This window comes from Pieris napi, chromosome 2 (genome assembly GCF_905475465.1).
Source record: "Pieris napi chromosome 2, ilPieNapi1.2, whole genome shotgun sequence".
Lineage (NCBI taxonomy): Eukaryota > Metazoa > Arthropoda > Insecta > Lepidoptera > Pieridae > Pieris > Pieris napi.
Window position 1 is genome coordinate 1,642,284 of NC_062235.1, and position 17,496 is coordinate 1,659,779.

General features: G+C 33.5%; 1 protein-coding gene across 3 annotated transcripts; it reads right to left on the minus strand.

The window, feature by feature from the left end:
• Positions 1 to 1,531: 1,531 nt before the first annotated feature.
• Positions 1,532 to 17,496, minus strand: LOC125058167 (proton-coupled folate transporter-like). Of its 3 annotated transcripts, none has more exons than XM_047662210.1 (5): positions 16,492 to 17,496; positions 15,007 to 15,108; positions 3,075 to 3,296; positions 2,440 to 2,596; positions 1,532 to 1,893 (listed from the first exon to the last, which is right to left on the minus strand). In XM_047662210.1, the coding sequence occupies exons 1-5, from the start codon at positions 17,420 to 17,422 to the stop codon at positions 1,794 to 1,796; spliced, it is 1,512 nt and encodes a 503-aa protein (XP_047518166.1). In that variant the 5' UTR covers positions 17,423 to 17,496; the 3' UTR covers positions 1,532 to 1,793. The 3 variants fall into 3 exon arrangements, with proteins under 3 accessions (XP_047518166.1, XP_047518148.1, XP_047518157.1); XM_047662192.1 differs by lacking the exons at positions 15,007 to 15,108; positions 16,492 to 17,496 and adding exons at positions 3,855 to 3,956; positions 5,278 to 6,272; XM_047662201.1 differs by lacking the exons at positions 1,532 to 1,893; positions 2,440 to 2,596; positions 3,075 to 3,296 and adding exons at positions 9,723 to 10,093; positions 12,309 to 12,465; positions 13,333 to 13,554.

A 17,496-nucleotide genomic window follows, 5' to 3' on the forward strand; every position in this document is an offset into this window, starting at 1 on the left:
TATAAAAAGTGAGTCTACTAAAATTGGGTGTCTATGGGCTGCGTAGACTGCCCTTTTTGGTCGTCCCGCAAGCTCGTTTGCCCCCCTATTATAAAAAAAAACTATTATTTGCAAACTAACAGAGAATATGAAACATATTTAGCTAATTCAGCTACCTTTAAAATAATTTTCCATTTACTCAAGACTGTCTTTAAACAGCGAAATAATTCCGCAAACGCACTCGCGAGCATTGTGATTGCAAAAGCAAAGCTTGACTGATTGACCCGTAACGCTCACTGTACGCTCGCGCCGCATCTATCTCTCTTCCGATTCTCTGTGCGCTATATTCGCTATACTCGATTGGCGTATGCGTCCGAGGTCACTCTATTTCTTTGTATCCATACAAAATAGTGACAATTCAATTTTACTTGAAAATATGAAATAATTTCATGAATGTTTTGTTATGACGTTGTCACGTTAAACTATCGTCCGTAAGCCGACTTCACAGACAATCATTTTTATTATTCTGAACTTCCTTAGATTGGCAAAACATTCTAGTTTAACATTCTAAATTTACCAACTGGTCTACTCACGTCGTGGTGATTATAAGACGGAGAAAAGTTTGTGTGATAAGTACAATAGTCTTGGCTCGTACGTAATTGATTATTTAATTATAATTTACTGTGCTCATAGAATGCAATATAATGTAAATATTAAAACACTGCTGGCGACTGCCTGTGTATCACAGATTTAATTCTAACGATCTCAGTACTTGTTAAGAAGAGAATACTAATTACTACGCTATTCAAACTCCTTTTTTTATACCTAGTCCAGCCAAGTTATGTTACAACATTTCTAGGTGAGTTGGTGAAAAACGAGAGATTTAATATAAGGGTATTATTTCGAAAATATTTCACAGAAGAATTTTCAAACATAATTTTTAAAATTTTAGTATTCTTAATTATAATATATCATTTAGTTACCTTTACCGGAATTAGTTATTAACGAAATTAGTTGTTCCAGAAAAGTAATATTTGTTTCATTGGGTTCGATTACCGCTGATTCAATAGTTTGGGCTAAGAGTTGATCTCAATGTCCGGCTTTTAAAGATAAATTATCAGAGCAGTGTTAAAACTATTTATGACTATTAACACTATTATGTACTATGTATGTTAAGTTTTTATATTATGTAAGGGTTATGGTAGAAGCAAAAAAAATGTTTCATTCTGGCTACTATATGAAAATTCATTAAAATGTTCATCGTAAACCTGTTAGCCAACTGTGTCGTTGATAAGCTGTATAAAAAATTGCGCCTTTATAAACTTACATAATAATGTCGAAAATCAAACGCCTTTTAAAAATAATTCTTTTTAATAAAAATAAACATACTCGTACAAACGAAAAAAAAATTCTCTTGTTTTTACTGTATTTTTTATCTCGTAGATATGAATTTACAATTTCCTTTGCTATATCGTGTCCCTTCTCATTAATAAATACTTAGTAAAAATGATACAGGAAAGATAACTTTACTATAAAAAAATCGGAACTCGAATTATTTGAACAAACATTTATTTGCAATAGAAAACAATTTATTTTTCTTTGTTTCAATATTTATGGCAAGCCTAGGTATTGTTGGTGTAATTACGGTGCGAGTCAAATGACAAATCACGAAGTTTGTTTACTCTATGCCATAATATCTTTGGGCGGCATTTGTACATTGATTATATTGAATTCCACTTCATAAAATTAAATAATGGAAATTAACGTAGTTCTTAAAACATATGCACAGTACTATTCCAGGGAGTTCCCGCTGATCATAGAACTGTAACTGAATTTTCATGCGCGTGCTCCTCTTTTGCTTCGGGATTCTTTACGACGTCTCTTTCATCTCTTTTATGCAAGAAATAGAGAGCTCTGGAAACAAAAATGGTTAAGCTTATTGTTATATGATAACACCTGATTTTTTTAATAAGTTGTAAATTAATTATTTATAATTTACACTTTCGAAACTACATAATGTCTTCTTCCTATGTGCGCATTTAACACATAATAAAGAAGATTTCTGTTTCAATATTTCAAACGTTACAGAAAGTATATATGTACATGATCTACTAAAATGAATAGTAACTAAAATTATAAATACAAATTACTTATACCCAGCTCTTCCGTAACTTATATAAATAAAGACGTGTGCAAATGTAAGACTATGTATTCGTTTGTGTGTGTGTAATGTTATATAAAACAGCCATTAGATCCTCTAATTCTTTATAACTTTCTGTAGCCATTCGTATCATTGTTGTAAAAAGAAAACAGAAAGAAAAACGGTAATTAACAGAATTTGCTATAAATATTATTTTATGTAATTAAGTATAAAATACATTGTTTTGTTTTATTGTACTTTCTTAAATGAGTTAATAAGAAAATATCCAAGGTTTATACCTAAAATTGCGTGGTACTTACAAATAAGCAAATAGACCAGGTACAGTCATGATACCGCCAAGGTAGAAGAAAGCCTCTGGCATTGTGTTAAGGGTTATCGAATATACCTTAGTGAATAGAGGTGAGTATATTACTGGACTTATTGATTCCATAAATGCAAGAAGGGAACAGATTTTTCCTGAAATAAAAATAAATATAGCAAGTCATAAATTGTATTTCAATTTGAAAATAGAATACGTAATATATTACGTACTTATATTATTACTAGCTGACCCGGCAAATTCTTTCTTATATGAAAAGGTGGGAGCTTGTAGTTTATTGTTTATCAGAATGCCAAATCATAAAAGAAGACATATTCTTCACGACTGATTTGAGAGCGACCGCCGATGCGAAAACCGCTGTGTGAGTTCTAAAAGTGAGTTACAGAATCGCAGGGCAGTTCTCTTTATTAAAAAATGAGCGGCGGTAGAATAAGTGCTATATGTTTAATCATAATTGCATAAACGCAAAAAATTACCAAAAATTAATAAAATCGCATCATAGAGCAGAACTGTGCCGTGATTAGCAATAATCACTGTGTTTTTCGAAGCCACTTTTCGAGTTCGCCTCAAAGCAAACACAAATTTGTAGCATATCAATATGTTTAAGGCACTTACCAATTTCGTGAACTTCAACGATTTTCGTTCCAAATGATTTGGCGACTAAACCTCCGGCGTTCCCAAACATATCAATAATAGGTGCGACATAAAACCACCCAACGTTTGGGGCCAAGGCAAAGAAAATGTTTCCTAATATTTTACTTATTGATATAATAACACCAAGAAGTGTGTCATGCATTTTCAAGTATTTGCTGAAAACCACAATAACAATTGCGGTGCCTGAAACAGAAATATTTATGGGTAAAGTCAAATGTTAGATTCTCAAGTCTGTATTCCTACGTTTGGACTAGCTCCAATGGAGTTCCTTTGTATGTATGCAACATTTGTTTGGAGCAATTCTGAGGACAGCCTAAAAACTCTAAATTCGACGACATTCACCAGCAACTGAAGACCGATAATGGCTATTGCTATTGTGACACTGCGCTATTGCGCAGTTTTGCGCCACTGTAGTTTTTGTGTATCAAATATATAACCGTGACATTGTAAACAACGTTACATTATAATATCAACTGTCAAATTATTATACATAATGAAACATTTGTCTCAATTTTCAAAAATAAAATTCCAAGCCAGGCATTTAAGTCCTTTTTAGTTTTCAGTGAAAAATAACTAAATAACAGAAACTGCCTTAAAAAAACGCTCAGTTGTGGAACGGACGTCGGGGCGATACATCATATCTTACAAACAGAAAGTAAATATGATCAAAGATGCAGGTGAACCTGAAGAAGAATAAAGGGTTTTTTGGACATATAATTGTTATTAATCGACTAATGTTACCTGCCATTCCTAATACTTGGGAATATGTTGTGAATATACTGAACGCGGCGTTAGTCATTCCATACTTTTTGAGGGCGTATAGATTTTTCAAATTTCCGACAGCTGAAAGTAAATAATTGTATCGTTTAAATTCAAATTCAAACTTAAAATCATAAAAACTAAATTTTCTGAGATACTCAGTGCGCAGCTCGGTCTCCCAAGATACAGCGCTGTTTTTGCATAATAACGAATGTATAGAAAAGAGTTGCTTTAACGTGCAACGTGTTCGAAACAAATTATAGGACCTTCAAAAAAATAAGATTTAACATAAGCTTAAGAGACGTCATCTTTGTGAAATTTGCTGTTAATTTTCTAAAAATGTTGTTAAAAGTAATGCTATTTACTTAAGTTATATACCGAAGTTACTTAAAATCTCCGACGATTCGGGAAAAAAGCTAAGAAAATATATATTAAAAAATACCAGTCCGGTAACTACGATCAGAGACTCAAGGACGCATTGGGCAGATATATTATTATTGAATCTATTTAATTGGTGTGCCCATCTGCTCGAAACAGTTACCGTGCTAGTCGAGACTCAATAGTTCCGGATACAAGCCATGAAGCAATTATATTATTTAAGATTTTATTTCAATCATAATATCATTTTTATTTTAAATATTGGTTTGTTCACGTAACGTACCCAAAAATAACTATTGATTATATTATTATTGAAAATTTTATAACAACATTATTGAAGATGGAATGGATTGGATGGATTTATATACCTTAGATATACATAATAATAAACTACTAATTCAGATACTTTTTCATTTAAACATGTTTTTATTTCAATATTTTTTTAGATCTTATAAGGCAAACAGATGCCCTTTTTTGGCGAAGGCATCCTCCAAATCCCGCCACTCTCTGCCTTGCACCACCTGCTGCTTCTTTAATGTGGTCGATCTTCGATTTTGTCTTCCTCTTTTACGTTTGCTGTACCTTGGTTCAGAACGTTTTTGCTTCACGTTTCTGTTCCTCTCGCCAAATTACAGTGAAAATTATGGCTACAAATACGACCTTGAAATTTTAATCTAAAATATTTTAGATGACGCGCCTTGACATTTCCAACACTTTCAATGTTGCATTCCAAATTGTAAACTATAAAACCAAATATCCGTGTAGTTTCAGTAGTTTTTGAGTTCGGGAACTTACAGATTTGGTGGAGGACTTTCTTTTATATAATAATGAAATAACGAAGGGTTTAATTATGTTAATGAATTCGATGTTGTAAAAGTGGAAGCATTAAAATCGGGAAAGCGGGATGAAGTATGAGAAGTTGGCTTTCACTCTTTTGGAGGTATATTTCACGAACAAATTATGTACCTTTTTATCATATTTTGCGATACAATCTTACTTGAATTACCTACTAATTATTACTACTTACCAAAAATTGGTCCAATTATATCTATATAAGCACCAAGAATTAGTATTACACGAAGAAGTTTCTTCCCGCGAAACAAATTTAGAAATGACAGTAAAATTTCGAAATTAAAAAATTGCGTAAGCTTGTTCCAAATTGTTCCTTGCAGTGGTTGACGTCTGACATCTTTAACATTAAAACATGTGTGTATAAATCCAATAGCAAATAAAACTGTCGTCACTATAAACAACCATAAGTAGCCAAGTACTTCGGTCAAGTAACCACCAAGAGCACTACTTAGAGGAAAACTCACGGAAACTATAAGTACTACAACTCCCATTCTCAATGTTCTAGACTCCACTGTCGTTACATCCGCAACATAGCTAGTTGATCCCATGAAAGCAACTGAGAAGCTTCCTGAAAGTGCAGACGGGAGTGCTTCAATTAAACCTATGACCCACAGCGGCCATTCCAAGAAGAAATACGTAGCAAGACATAAACCAAATGAGGATATCATTTCTCCTAATATAGGTATGATCATCAAAGCTTTCCTGTTTCCAGTTTTATCACTCCAAGCTCCAATAAAGAGAACTATAAAAGCTGGTAATCCCGTCTGCAATGGCTGTGTCCAAGCAAGCATATCAGCTACAAATATTTGTGCTCCATTCGAAGCTTCCGCTGTTATGTTATCAGGTACAATACCAGTAACAACATTTTCACAAATACTTTCTGAATAACCTAAATCCGCACGGCACGCTTTCAATATATGAAATTTTTGCAATGCTGTACCATTTATTATCATTGGTAGTAAGTAACATAGTAAAAATGGCTCAACAGTTATGTAATTGAAAAGTTGTTTAGCTCTGTTTTTTAAAGAAACTGTTGATCTTTCAGTGGCTTTTGGATCATTGTTTTTATTTTCACTTATTTCTAATTCACTTGTTTTGTTTGACATTTTTAAGCTATAAGGTATTTTATATGTCTGTCTCTTTGTAAACACCCGCCAGAACTGACATCATCGGTTAGTTTGGGTATGCGAAACTCGTTTTAAATTATACTTAAAACTGCAGCAACTTTAGTGGTGATATTATAATATTTAGTCGTGTATATCAAATCGTTTTCTTCGTTGAGATCCTATTCGGAATCAATTTGCGTATGACCTTTGAATGAATATCATCAACAGTATCGGACATTGTATTATTATTCTCACATTCTGTAACATTATCATTTAATCCATGTTTAGTAGTGGCCTTCAGTTCCATTCTTTAGACAAGTTTAAACGTGGTATATTATTGTGGCACAACAAATGCAGTAATACATACGAGTATATTATTTGATCTAGACTCACTAATGACACAATTCCTGTAACAATGAAATTGTCAAGAAAAACATCTACTAACATTTCTAACGTTATGGTCACAATTACTTTCGAATGCTCTGTCTGTGTATATTAATTTCCAATTTTAATGAGTTTCACTCTATGGTTCATGGGGGTCTTCCCTCAGAGATACGACCTCCAAATGTTTAAAAAGCGAGTCTACTCCTCCCTCAAAGGCCGGCAACGCACCCACTAAAATTGGGTAGCTATGGGCTGCGTAGACTGCCCTTTTTGGTCGTCCCGCAACCTCGTTTGCCCCCCTATTATAAAAAAAAACTATTATTTGCAAACTAACAGAGAATATGAAACATATTTAGCTAATTCAGCTACCTTTAAAATAATTTTCAATTTACTCAAGACTGTCTTTAAACAGCGAAATAAACGCACTCGCGAGCATTGTGATTGCCTATTGGTGACGGTATAACTTAAGTTGGATGTGACAACGTGTAATAAATCGAAAAACGCCGACTGCACGCGCGACCAACCATGACTCATTGACCCGTAACGCTCACTGTACGCTCGCGCCGCATCTATCTCTCTTCCGATTCCCTGTGCGCTATATTCGCTATACTCGATTGGCGTATGCGTCCGAGGTTACTCTATTTCTTTGTATATGTTAACGTAAAATTGTAAACACCGTTAGATTGTAATCTATCTCGCGAGATTATAAACTGTCGAAAGATTGTGAACCTCAGCGTACTGCTTACAATTTAACGTATTATTATTCGGTAGATTGTACTACACTAACTTAGTTATCATTCAAACTTCTTTGGTCAATTACAGATTAATTTTACTTCCCAACAATTTCATATAACTACCGAATAATAATACGTTAATTTGTAAGCAGTTCGTTGAGGTTCACAATCTTTCGACAGTTTACAATCTCGCGAGATAGATTACAATCTAACGGTTTTTACAATTTTACGGTGACATATCCATACAAAATAGTGACAATTCAATTTAAATTATTCAATTTTTTTTGAAAATAAGCAATAATTTCATGAATGTTTTGTTATGACGTTGTCACGTTAAACTATCGTCTGTAAGCCGACTTCACAGACAATCATTTTTATTATTCTGAACTTCCTTAGATTGGCAAAACATTCTAGCGTGAATATTTAAATTTACCAACTGGTCTACTCACGTCGTGGTGATTATAAGACGGAGAAAAGTTTGTGTAATAAATACAAATAGTCTTGGCTCGTACGTAATTGATTATTTAATTATAATTTACTGTGCTCATAGAATGCAATGTAATGTGAATATTAAAACACTGTTGGCGAATGCCTGTGTATCACGAATTTAATTCTAACGATCTCAGTAATGGCACTTGCTAAGAAAATAAGTTTTTTAAATGAAGTAATGAAATGTTATTAAAATTTATACCTACATATTTATTAAAGTCTCAGCAAAAAATATAAAAAATAATCTATTTGAAATGGCCACCTTGGCCTTTAATCTGTTTGGCCACGAATCTATGGATTCACGCACTGTTAGCAAAGGAAATTTCCCCACTGCTTGCTCCAAAGATTTTTAAGGGACGCAATGTCGTCGTGTCGTTTAGAGCAGACCATGTCCTCTGAAACAGACCATAATTTGAAGTCCAAACGGTTGAGGTCTGGGCTAGATGAGGGCCAGTCTTCAGCTCTTATAAAGTCCGGATCAAGCTAGGCTTGGGTAGTTTTTGCTTTGCTTTAACAGCATTAACATTCTTTGTAGTTCTAGCACGCGGCCGCCCCGATCTTTTCTGGTCTTCGACAGACGAAGTGTTGTTGTATCTGTTGATAGTACGATATACCAACATACGGCTGATATCAAGCCTTTAAAGTGTAAGGAATATGAGCGATGGCTCCATTACGTCGCGACGCGACCCATATGAGCGACGGTACCATAAATTGGAAACCAGACGGGGCTTGGCCTATTACGTACTGAAAGTCTTGAGGGGTGTAGTGTGCAAGCCAAGTGTACTCCAAGAACTGGGTTTTTTAGTACCTATGGGATATGTGTGACGGCGAAGGCCTAGGTTATTTGCAATACCAAGGGCAAGAACCAGTCTGTTGCACAGATCCCCATTATCAAAGACGTTGCGCCTACGGAATGCTGTCTCCGACACTATCGACATATTTATATGTTCACAGAGTGAATTCACAGTAGCGATATTGTGTATATTATGTGTTTAATATTATATATGTACCTACTTTATTATATTTTATTTAATGTTTCTCGACATCGTATTGGCATAGTCTGTAAAGATAATGTATGTATTTCTGTAATAAATAAAATAAATAAATATCCACTGTGCAAGGCGATCACTGCAATCCTATTTTCTTTAACACCCCATTTCATATCGTAATTTGATAATGAACACGAAAAAAATATGTAAAATGTCTCAAAATCAACAGATGGAACTAAAATATTTCACAGAAGAATTTTGATACATATAATAATGTTTAAAATTTTAGTATTCTTAATTATAATATATCATTTAGTTAATGTCTTACCTATAACGGAATTAGTTATTAACGAAATTAGTTGTTCAAGAAAAGTAATATTTGTTTTATCGGGTTCGATTACCGCTGATTCAAAAGTTTGGGCTAAGAGTTGATCTCAATGTCCGGCTTTTAAAGATAAATAATCAGAGCAGTGTTAAACCTATTGATGACTATTAACACTATTATGTACTAAGTATGTATGTTTAGTTTTAATATTATATAAGGGTTATGGTGGAAGTAAATAAAATATTTCATTCTGCCTACCATATGAAAATTCATTATAATGTTCATCGTATAACTGTTAGTCAACTGTGTCGTTGATAAGCTGTATAAAAAATTGCGCCTTTATAAACTTACATAATAATGTCGAAAATCAAACGCCTTTTAAAAATAATTCTTTTTAATAAAAATAAACATACAAACGAAAAAAAATTATAACTACGTTATTAATCTTTAAAAAAAATATTCTCTTGTTTTTACTGTATTTTTTATCTCGTAGGAATTTACAATTTCTTTTGCTAAATCGTGTCCCTTCTCATTAATAAATACTTAGTAAAAATGATACAGGAAAGATAACTTTACTATAAAAAAATCGGAACTCGAATTATTTGAACAAACATTTATTTGCAATAGAAAACAATTTATTTTTCTTTGTTTCAATATTTATGGCAAGGCTAGGTATTGTTGCTGTAATTACGGTGCGAGTCAAATGACAAATCACGAAGTTTGTTTACTCTATGGCATAATATCTTTGGGCGGCATTTGTACATTGATTTATTATATTGAATTCCACTTTATGAAATTAAACAATGGAAATTAACGGAGTTCTTAAAACATATGCACAGTACTATTCCAGGGAGTTCCCGCTGATCATAGAACTGTAACTGAATTTTCATGCGCGTGCTCCTCTTTTGCTTCGGGATTCTTTACGACGTCTCTTTCATCTCTTTTATGCAAGAAATAGAGAGCTCTGGAAACAAAAATGGTTAAGCTTATTGTTATATGATAACACCTGATAGTTGACTTTAATTGATTTTTTTAATAAGTTGTAAATTAATTCTTTATAATTTACACTTTCGAAACTACATAATGTCTTTTTCCTATGTGCGCATTTAACACATAATAAAGAAGATTTCTGTTTCAATGTTTCAAACTTTAACGAAAGTACATGTGTACAAGTTCTACCAAAATGAATAGTAACTAGAATTGTATACAATGTGTTTTTAACTAAATACAAATTACTTATACCCAGCTCTTCCGTAAATTATATAAATAAAGACGTGTATCGTGCAAATGTAAGACTATAAGATCCATAACTTATTATGGAATATAAGATACAGGTCAAAAAGGTTAGTTGACATCACAGGAGACCGAAGATCTGGCAGCTACCACGGACAAAGAATTAGTCTAGCGATTCAAAGGGGGAACGCTGCCAGTATCTTCGGAACCTTGCCTAAAGGGACTCCTTTTAATGATATATTTTAGTTTATGTTAAGGTTAGTTATTTATCTCAATGTTTATTATTTTATTAGATACAGGTATCACTTATTCCACGTCAATAAATTTGAAACGGTAGGCATCCCTACTCATCGGCAAAGAAGACAGAGGCTGTAAGGCCGAGAGAAAAAGCCGGCGTAAAAAACTCTCGGTACTCTTTTAAATGTTATATTAGATCCTCTAATTCTTTATAACTTTCTGCAGCCATTACTATAACTGTTGCTTCCCATGAAATAAGAAGGTGATAATATATCAAAAAACCTTGATATAATTTAACGAAAAACAGTAATTAACAGAATTTGCTATGAATATTATTTTATGTAATTAAGTATAAATTACATTGTTTGTTTTTATTGTACTTTCTTAAATGAGTTGATAAGAAAAATATTCAAGGTTTATATCTAAAATTGCGTAGCAACATACATAAAGTAATCTAATATATAAAATTCTCGTGTCGCGGTGTTTGTCGTTAAACTCCTCCGAAACGGCTCGACCGATTCTCATGAAATTTTGTGTGCATATTGGGTATGTCTGAGAATCGGACAACATCTATTTTTCATCTCCCTAAATGTTAAGGGTAGTCCAACCCCAAATATATTTTTTTTTATTTTTACATATTTTTTTCTGTTTTTATGACACAACATTAAAAAATACATACAACCCCTAATTTTCACCCCTCTACGGTTGATCCCGTTTGCCAGGTCAGCTAGTATTATATAATAAATATCTAATATCTATTCATAAATATATAAATATAAATGATATAGGAATTAGCACTTCGGATGCTCCTTGTGTCGACACTTTAGCCACGTCTCACCAACCTCGGACAAGCAAAAATGGTGGTAAATAATAAACGGCTCAATTATTAAGAGTCTTTCCTCCAACTTCGATTTTGTTCACTTTGGCGCTAATTAGAGATTTAGGTTGGCGCCTGGTAGATAGTACCGGTGACTACTAGTGCTTGTAGTCACCGGTACTACTTATTCGGCGATACTTATTCATTATGAAGAGGGCTATTCGTGCAATCTATAATTTAAAATGTAGGGAATCTCTTAGAGATAAATTTAAGGAAATTAATATACTTACCTTTCCCTCGCAATATATTTATTAAAATATTATGTATGTATACAAAAATAGTGATAAGTTTTCTAGAATAGAACATACGCACAATGTTAATACACGGAACAAACGCAGGCTGCAATTTCCCCGTACTAGACTATCTAAAGTTAGTAATTCTTTTTTGGGGAAAGGGATACTCTTCTTTAATAAAATCCCAGAGGCTCTTTTATCACTGCCTTTCAATAAATTTAAGAAATGTATTAAAGAAAAGCTGTGTAAAAAGGCTTACTATAAAGTCAACGATTATCTAGTTGATAAAAGGGCCTGGGACTAGTGCTAGACAGGCTACTTCTAATTAATTTGCGATATTTGTTTTAAAATAAGTGTTGTTTGATGATTTGCTATTTTAAAAGAGTACCGAGAGTTTTTTTCGCCGGCTTTTTCTCTCGGCCTACACCCTCTGTCTTCTTTGCCGATGAGTAGGGATGCCTACAAATTCAAATTTAATGACGTGGAATAAGTGATACATGTATCTTATGTTCCATAATAAACATATGTTTTTTTTTTTCGAAAACTATTATCACCGTGATAAAGGCTGCTATGAAGGAGTTTTTTTAACTGGTACTTACAAAAAAGCGAGTAGACCAGGCACAGTCATGACACCGCCAAGGTAGAAGAAAGCCTCCGGCAGTGTTTTAACGGTCATCGAATATACCTTAGAGAATAGAGGCGTGTATATTACTGGACTTACTGATTCCACAAATCCTAGAAGGGAACAGATTTTTCCTGAAACATAAATGAAACAAGTCATAAATTGTATTTGAATTCGAAAATAGAATACGTCTACTATCTATCTTTCAACCCCCTAAGTGATAAGGGGTGCCCACCCCAAATTTTTTTTGTTATTATTTCGAAAAAATTTTTTGTTTTTATTTTTTTATGATACTTTTCACCCCTCTACGATGAACCCCTATTTTTATTATTGTAGATAATTATTTTTATTAATCTAAAAAAAATTCCTGCAAATAAAATACATGGCAATACAAACGTTTGCCGGGTCAGCTAGTGTAATATATAAAATTCCCGTGTCACAATGTTCGTTCCCATACTTCTCCGCAACGGCTTGATCGATTCTTATGAAATTTTTATGCATATTCAGTAAGTCTGAGAATCGGACAACATCTATTTCACATCCCCCGAAATGTTAAGGGTGGTAACCCTAAATTTTTATTTTTTTGATAAAACTCTTTTTTTTAATTTTTTTATAAGACAGCATACAAAATACATACAACCCTTAGTTGTCAACCCTCTACGTTCAACCCCTATTTTTTAATATAGGAGATAGTTTATTGAAATTTAAAAAAATCCTAGAAAAAATATACATGGCAAAACGACGTTTGCCGGGTCCGCTAGTATCTTATAGTATTACTAGCTGACCCTTTATTTAAAAATGAGCTGTTGTACAAGTGCTATATGTATTAATAATTATTGCAAAAACGTAAAAATTACCAAAAAATTAATAAAATCGCATCAGAGAGCAGAACTGAGCCGTGTTAAGCAATAATCACTATGTTTTTCGAAGCCACTTTTCGGGTTCGCCTCAAATCAAATACAAATTTATAGCTAATTTATATGATGTTTTAAGATACTTACCAATTTCGTGAGCTTCAACGATTTTCGTTCCAAATGATTTGGCGACTAAACCTCCGGCGTTCCCAAACATATCAATAATAGGTGCGACATAAAACCACCCAACGTTTGGGGCCAAGGCAAAGAAAAAGTTTCCTAATATTTTACTTATTGATATAATAACACCAAGAAGTGTGTCATGCATTTTCAAGTATTTGCTGAAAATCACAATAACAATTGTTGTGCCTGAAACCAAAATATTTATGGGTAAAGTCAAATGTTAGATTCTCAAGTCTGTATTCCTACGTGTTTTTTTTTTTAAAGACAATTCACACCAATTGACCTAGTCCCATGCTAAGCTGGTTAAGCTTATGTTATGGGTACTAGGAAACGGATATACATACATATTATAGATAGATAGACATATAAATACATATTTAAACACCCAAGACCTAAACACAACACCAAATGCACATCACATCGATGTTCGTCTCAGCCGGGGATCGAACCCGGGACCCATGGATTCGCAGTCAGTGGTACTAACCACTAGACCAATGAGTCGTCGATTGGACTAGCTCCAGTGGAGTTGCTTTGTATGTACGCAACATTTGTTCGGAGCAATTGTGAGGACATATAGATATCACTTAACATCAGGTGAGCCTCCTGCCCGTTTGCCCCCTGTTATATAAAATAAGAGGGATATGGGAGGAAGGGAGGAAGAACGTCAAATGCGTTAATATTAATCAAATAATTATGATCATGTCAGCGGAATGGTTCCGGGAGAAATGCTGGATCTGCCTTGTATAAACTATTCGTGTGTGTGAGCAGTGTTGGTTTGACCCTGCGACTCTCATTCCTGCCTTGCGATTCTGTAACTCACTTTTCGAACTCACACAGCGGTTTTCACAGCGGCGGTCGCGCTGAAATCAGTCGTGAAGCAGCCATTTTATTATTTGGCATCCTGATAAGGAGGGAACTTGTAGTTTATTGTTCGCTGTGCGAGTTCAAAAAGTGAGTTACGGAATCGCAAGGCTGAGATCATAGATTCAAACCCCAGCTGTGTAACCTACACCCAAAAAAAACACGAAATAGATACAAAAAGTATGAATCCAACAACAAGAGTTGTAGCGTCACTGTAGTTTTGTGTATCAAATATAACCGTGACATCGAAACAGCGTTATATTATAATATCACCTGTCAAATTATTGTGATGATTTACAATTCTCTCAATTTTACGCATTATTTTGTAATAGGCGATCAAAACAAAATTATTTCCAGGCATTCTATAATATTGTCAAGCCAAGCATGTAAGGCATGCCTTAGTATCAAAGAAAAATATCTGTTGAGCTGCCGTAACAATACTTATTCTTATTTCTATATACAAACATCGAGATAAAACTGGCATTTGTTTTTTATAGAACAAGGGTCACGGACACTCGATGACAGAGGGCGGGAGTGCGTTGCCGATCATTTAAGGATTAGTATGCTCTAGAAGAATCCTAGGTCTAGAATTGGTTCGTAAATACTTTAGTAGGCAGTTGGTTTCACATAGTGGTGTATCCGCATTGTGATATATCTTAAAACTAAACGTAAACTAAAAGTTAAGATGATCAAAGATGGAGGTGAGCCTGAAGAAGAATAAAATAAAATAAAAAATAAAGTTTTTTTTTGGAATTGTTATTAATCGACTAATGTTACCTGCCATTCCTATCACTTGGGAATATGTTGTGAATAGACTGAACCCAGCGTTTGTCATTCCAAACTTTTTGAGGGCGTACAGAAATTTCAAGCTTGCTCCACCTGAAATTAAATAATCGTTTAAATTCAAACTGTGTTTGTTAGACAGAATTAAATATGTTTATATCATAAAAACAATCTATATATATAAAAATGAAACCCGTTTTCCGTTGTCACGACATAACATGAAAACGGCTTGACCGATTTGTCTGATTTTTTTTACAATATACCTTGAAATACGAGGATGGTTCTTACGGAGAAAAATTAAAAAAAAATTGAGTGAAAAAGTCTAAAAACAACACTTTTCTATATTCCCATACAAAATATTCGTAATAATACTTGAAAGTCAATTTGAACTTTAATACCATAGCATAAAGTTCAAGGTGTTAGTGGATGGGTTCCGGGAAGGTAAATTTTTATTTTTTGACATAATGTATTTGTTGTCTTATCAATTTTCTTTTTTTTATCTTACTAGCTAGACCGGTGTCCCGAATAGCAGAATAAGTATTTTAAACAAATAAAGAATCGACTGTTAGGCGGGTACGATGTTCGCCAGGCCAGCTAGTTATTAATAATTATAATTATTATTAATAAAGAATGTATAGAAATGAGTATCTTTAAAGTAACAAAGTTGCTTAATATCTCCGACAACAATATAGTCGGGGAATTAGAAAACCTGTCCAAAAGCTCCTATCACAGACTCAACGACGCCATGTGTTATGGAAGACACATTATTGAATCTATTTAAATGAATCATCTTGTTCGTTTGCCCTTCAACTCGAAACAGTTACTGTTCTAGCCGAGACTCCTCCAGTTCCGGATACAAGCCATGAAGCAATTATATTTTTTAAGATTTTATTTCAATCATAATATTATTTTTATTTTATATATTGGTAATTGCTGTGTTCACCATAAAATTTGCAAAGTTTTGGTGATTGTAACTGAATTCTATGTATGCGTAATTTATATAATGTGTAACGTACCCCACATTAGCTAATAAATAAATACTGATAAATTTATAACAACATTATTGAAGATGGAATGGATCGAACTAGGAAAAACAAAAGTTTTATTCCTCATCAACATACCTTATAAATGATCGAAATTATACATAACATAGCAAAAATTATGCCAAGAAATACGAGCTTGAAATTTTACTCTATAATATTGACGCGGTATGTCATTTCCAACACTTTCAAAAGTTATCTTACGTGCCAAATTGTGGTGTAAAATTATACTCGATGGAGAACTTTATTTTTATTTGATATACAGTAATTACGAAGAGTTAAATAATGTTAGTGAATCCAATTTCGTAAAAGCGGTAGAAGTAAAAACCGGGAAACCGTAGTGAAAATTAGACATAAATTGAAGGATGTTGATTTTCATTCTTGTGGAGGTCAATGTATTTAACGCATCTTACATAAATTACTAATTATTACCACTTACCAAAAATTGGTCCCATTATATCTATGTAAGCACAAATAAGTAGTATTACACGAAGAAGTTTCTTCCCGCGAAACAAATTAAAAAATGACAAAAAAATTTCAAAATTAAAAAATTGAGTAAGCTTGCTCCAAATTGTTCCTTGTAGTGGTTGACGTCTGACGTCTTTAATATAAAAACATGTGTATATAAATCCAGTAGCGAATAAAACTGTCACCACTATAAACATCGGTAAGAAGCCAAGTACCTCGGTCAGGTATCCACCAAGAGCAATACCTAAAGGAAATCCTACGGAAACTATAAGTGATACAACTCCCATTCTCAATGTTCTAGACTCCACTGTCGTTACATCCGCAACATAGCTAGTTGATCCCATGAAAGCAACTGCGAAACTTCCTGACAGTGCAGACGGGAGTGCTTCAATTAAACCTGTGACCCACAGCGGCCATTCCAAGAGGAAATACGTAGCAAGACATAAACCAAATGAGGATATAATTTCTCCTAATATAGGTATGATCATCAAAGCCTTTCTGTTTCCGGTTTTATCACTCCAAGCTCCAATGAAGAGAATTATAAAAGCTGGTAATCCAGTCTGCAATGGCTGCGCCCACGCATACATATCAGCTACTAATCTTTGTGCTTCATTCGAAGCTTGATCTGTTATGTTATCAGATACGTTACCATTAACAACATTTTCACAAATACTTTCTGAATAACCTAAATCCACACGGCACGCTTTTATTAAATTAAACTTTTGCGCTGCAATACCAGATATTACCATTGGTAGTAAGTAACATAGTAAATATGGCTCAACAGTTATATTGTTGAAAAGTTGTTTAACTCTGTCTTTTAAAGAAACTGTTGACATTTCACTGGCTTTTGGATCATTGTCTTTATTTTCACTTATTTCTAATTCACTTATTTTGTTTGACATTTTTAAGCTATAAGGTATTTTATATGTCTGTCTATTTGTAAACACCCGCAAGAACTGACATCATCGGTTACTTT

Coding starts and splice junctions, on each gene's coding strand:
- LOC125058167 (XM_047662210.1), bottom strand. CDS start 17,422: ATGTCAAACAAAATAAGTGAATTAGAAATAAGTGAAAATAAAGACAAT. Junction 15,109..16,491: donor TATAATGGGACCAATTTTTG/GTAAGTGGTAAT, acceptor ATTTAATTTCAG/GTGGAGCAAGCTTGAAATTT. Junction 2,597..3,074: donor CGTTGAAGTTCACGAAATTG/GTAAGTGCCTTA, acceptor TTTTTATTTCAG/GAAAAATCTGTTCCCTTCTT.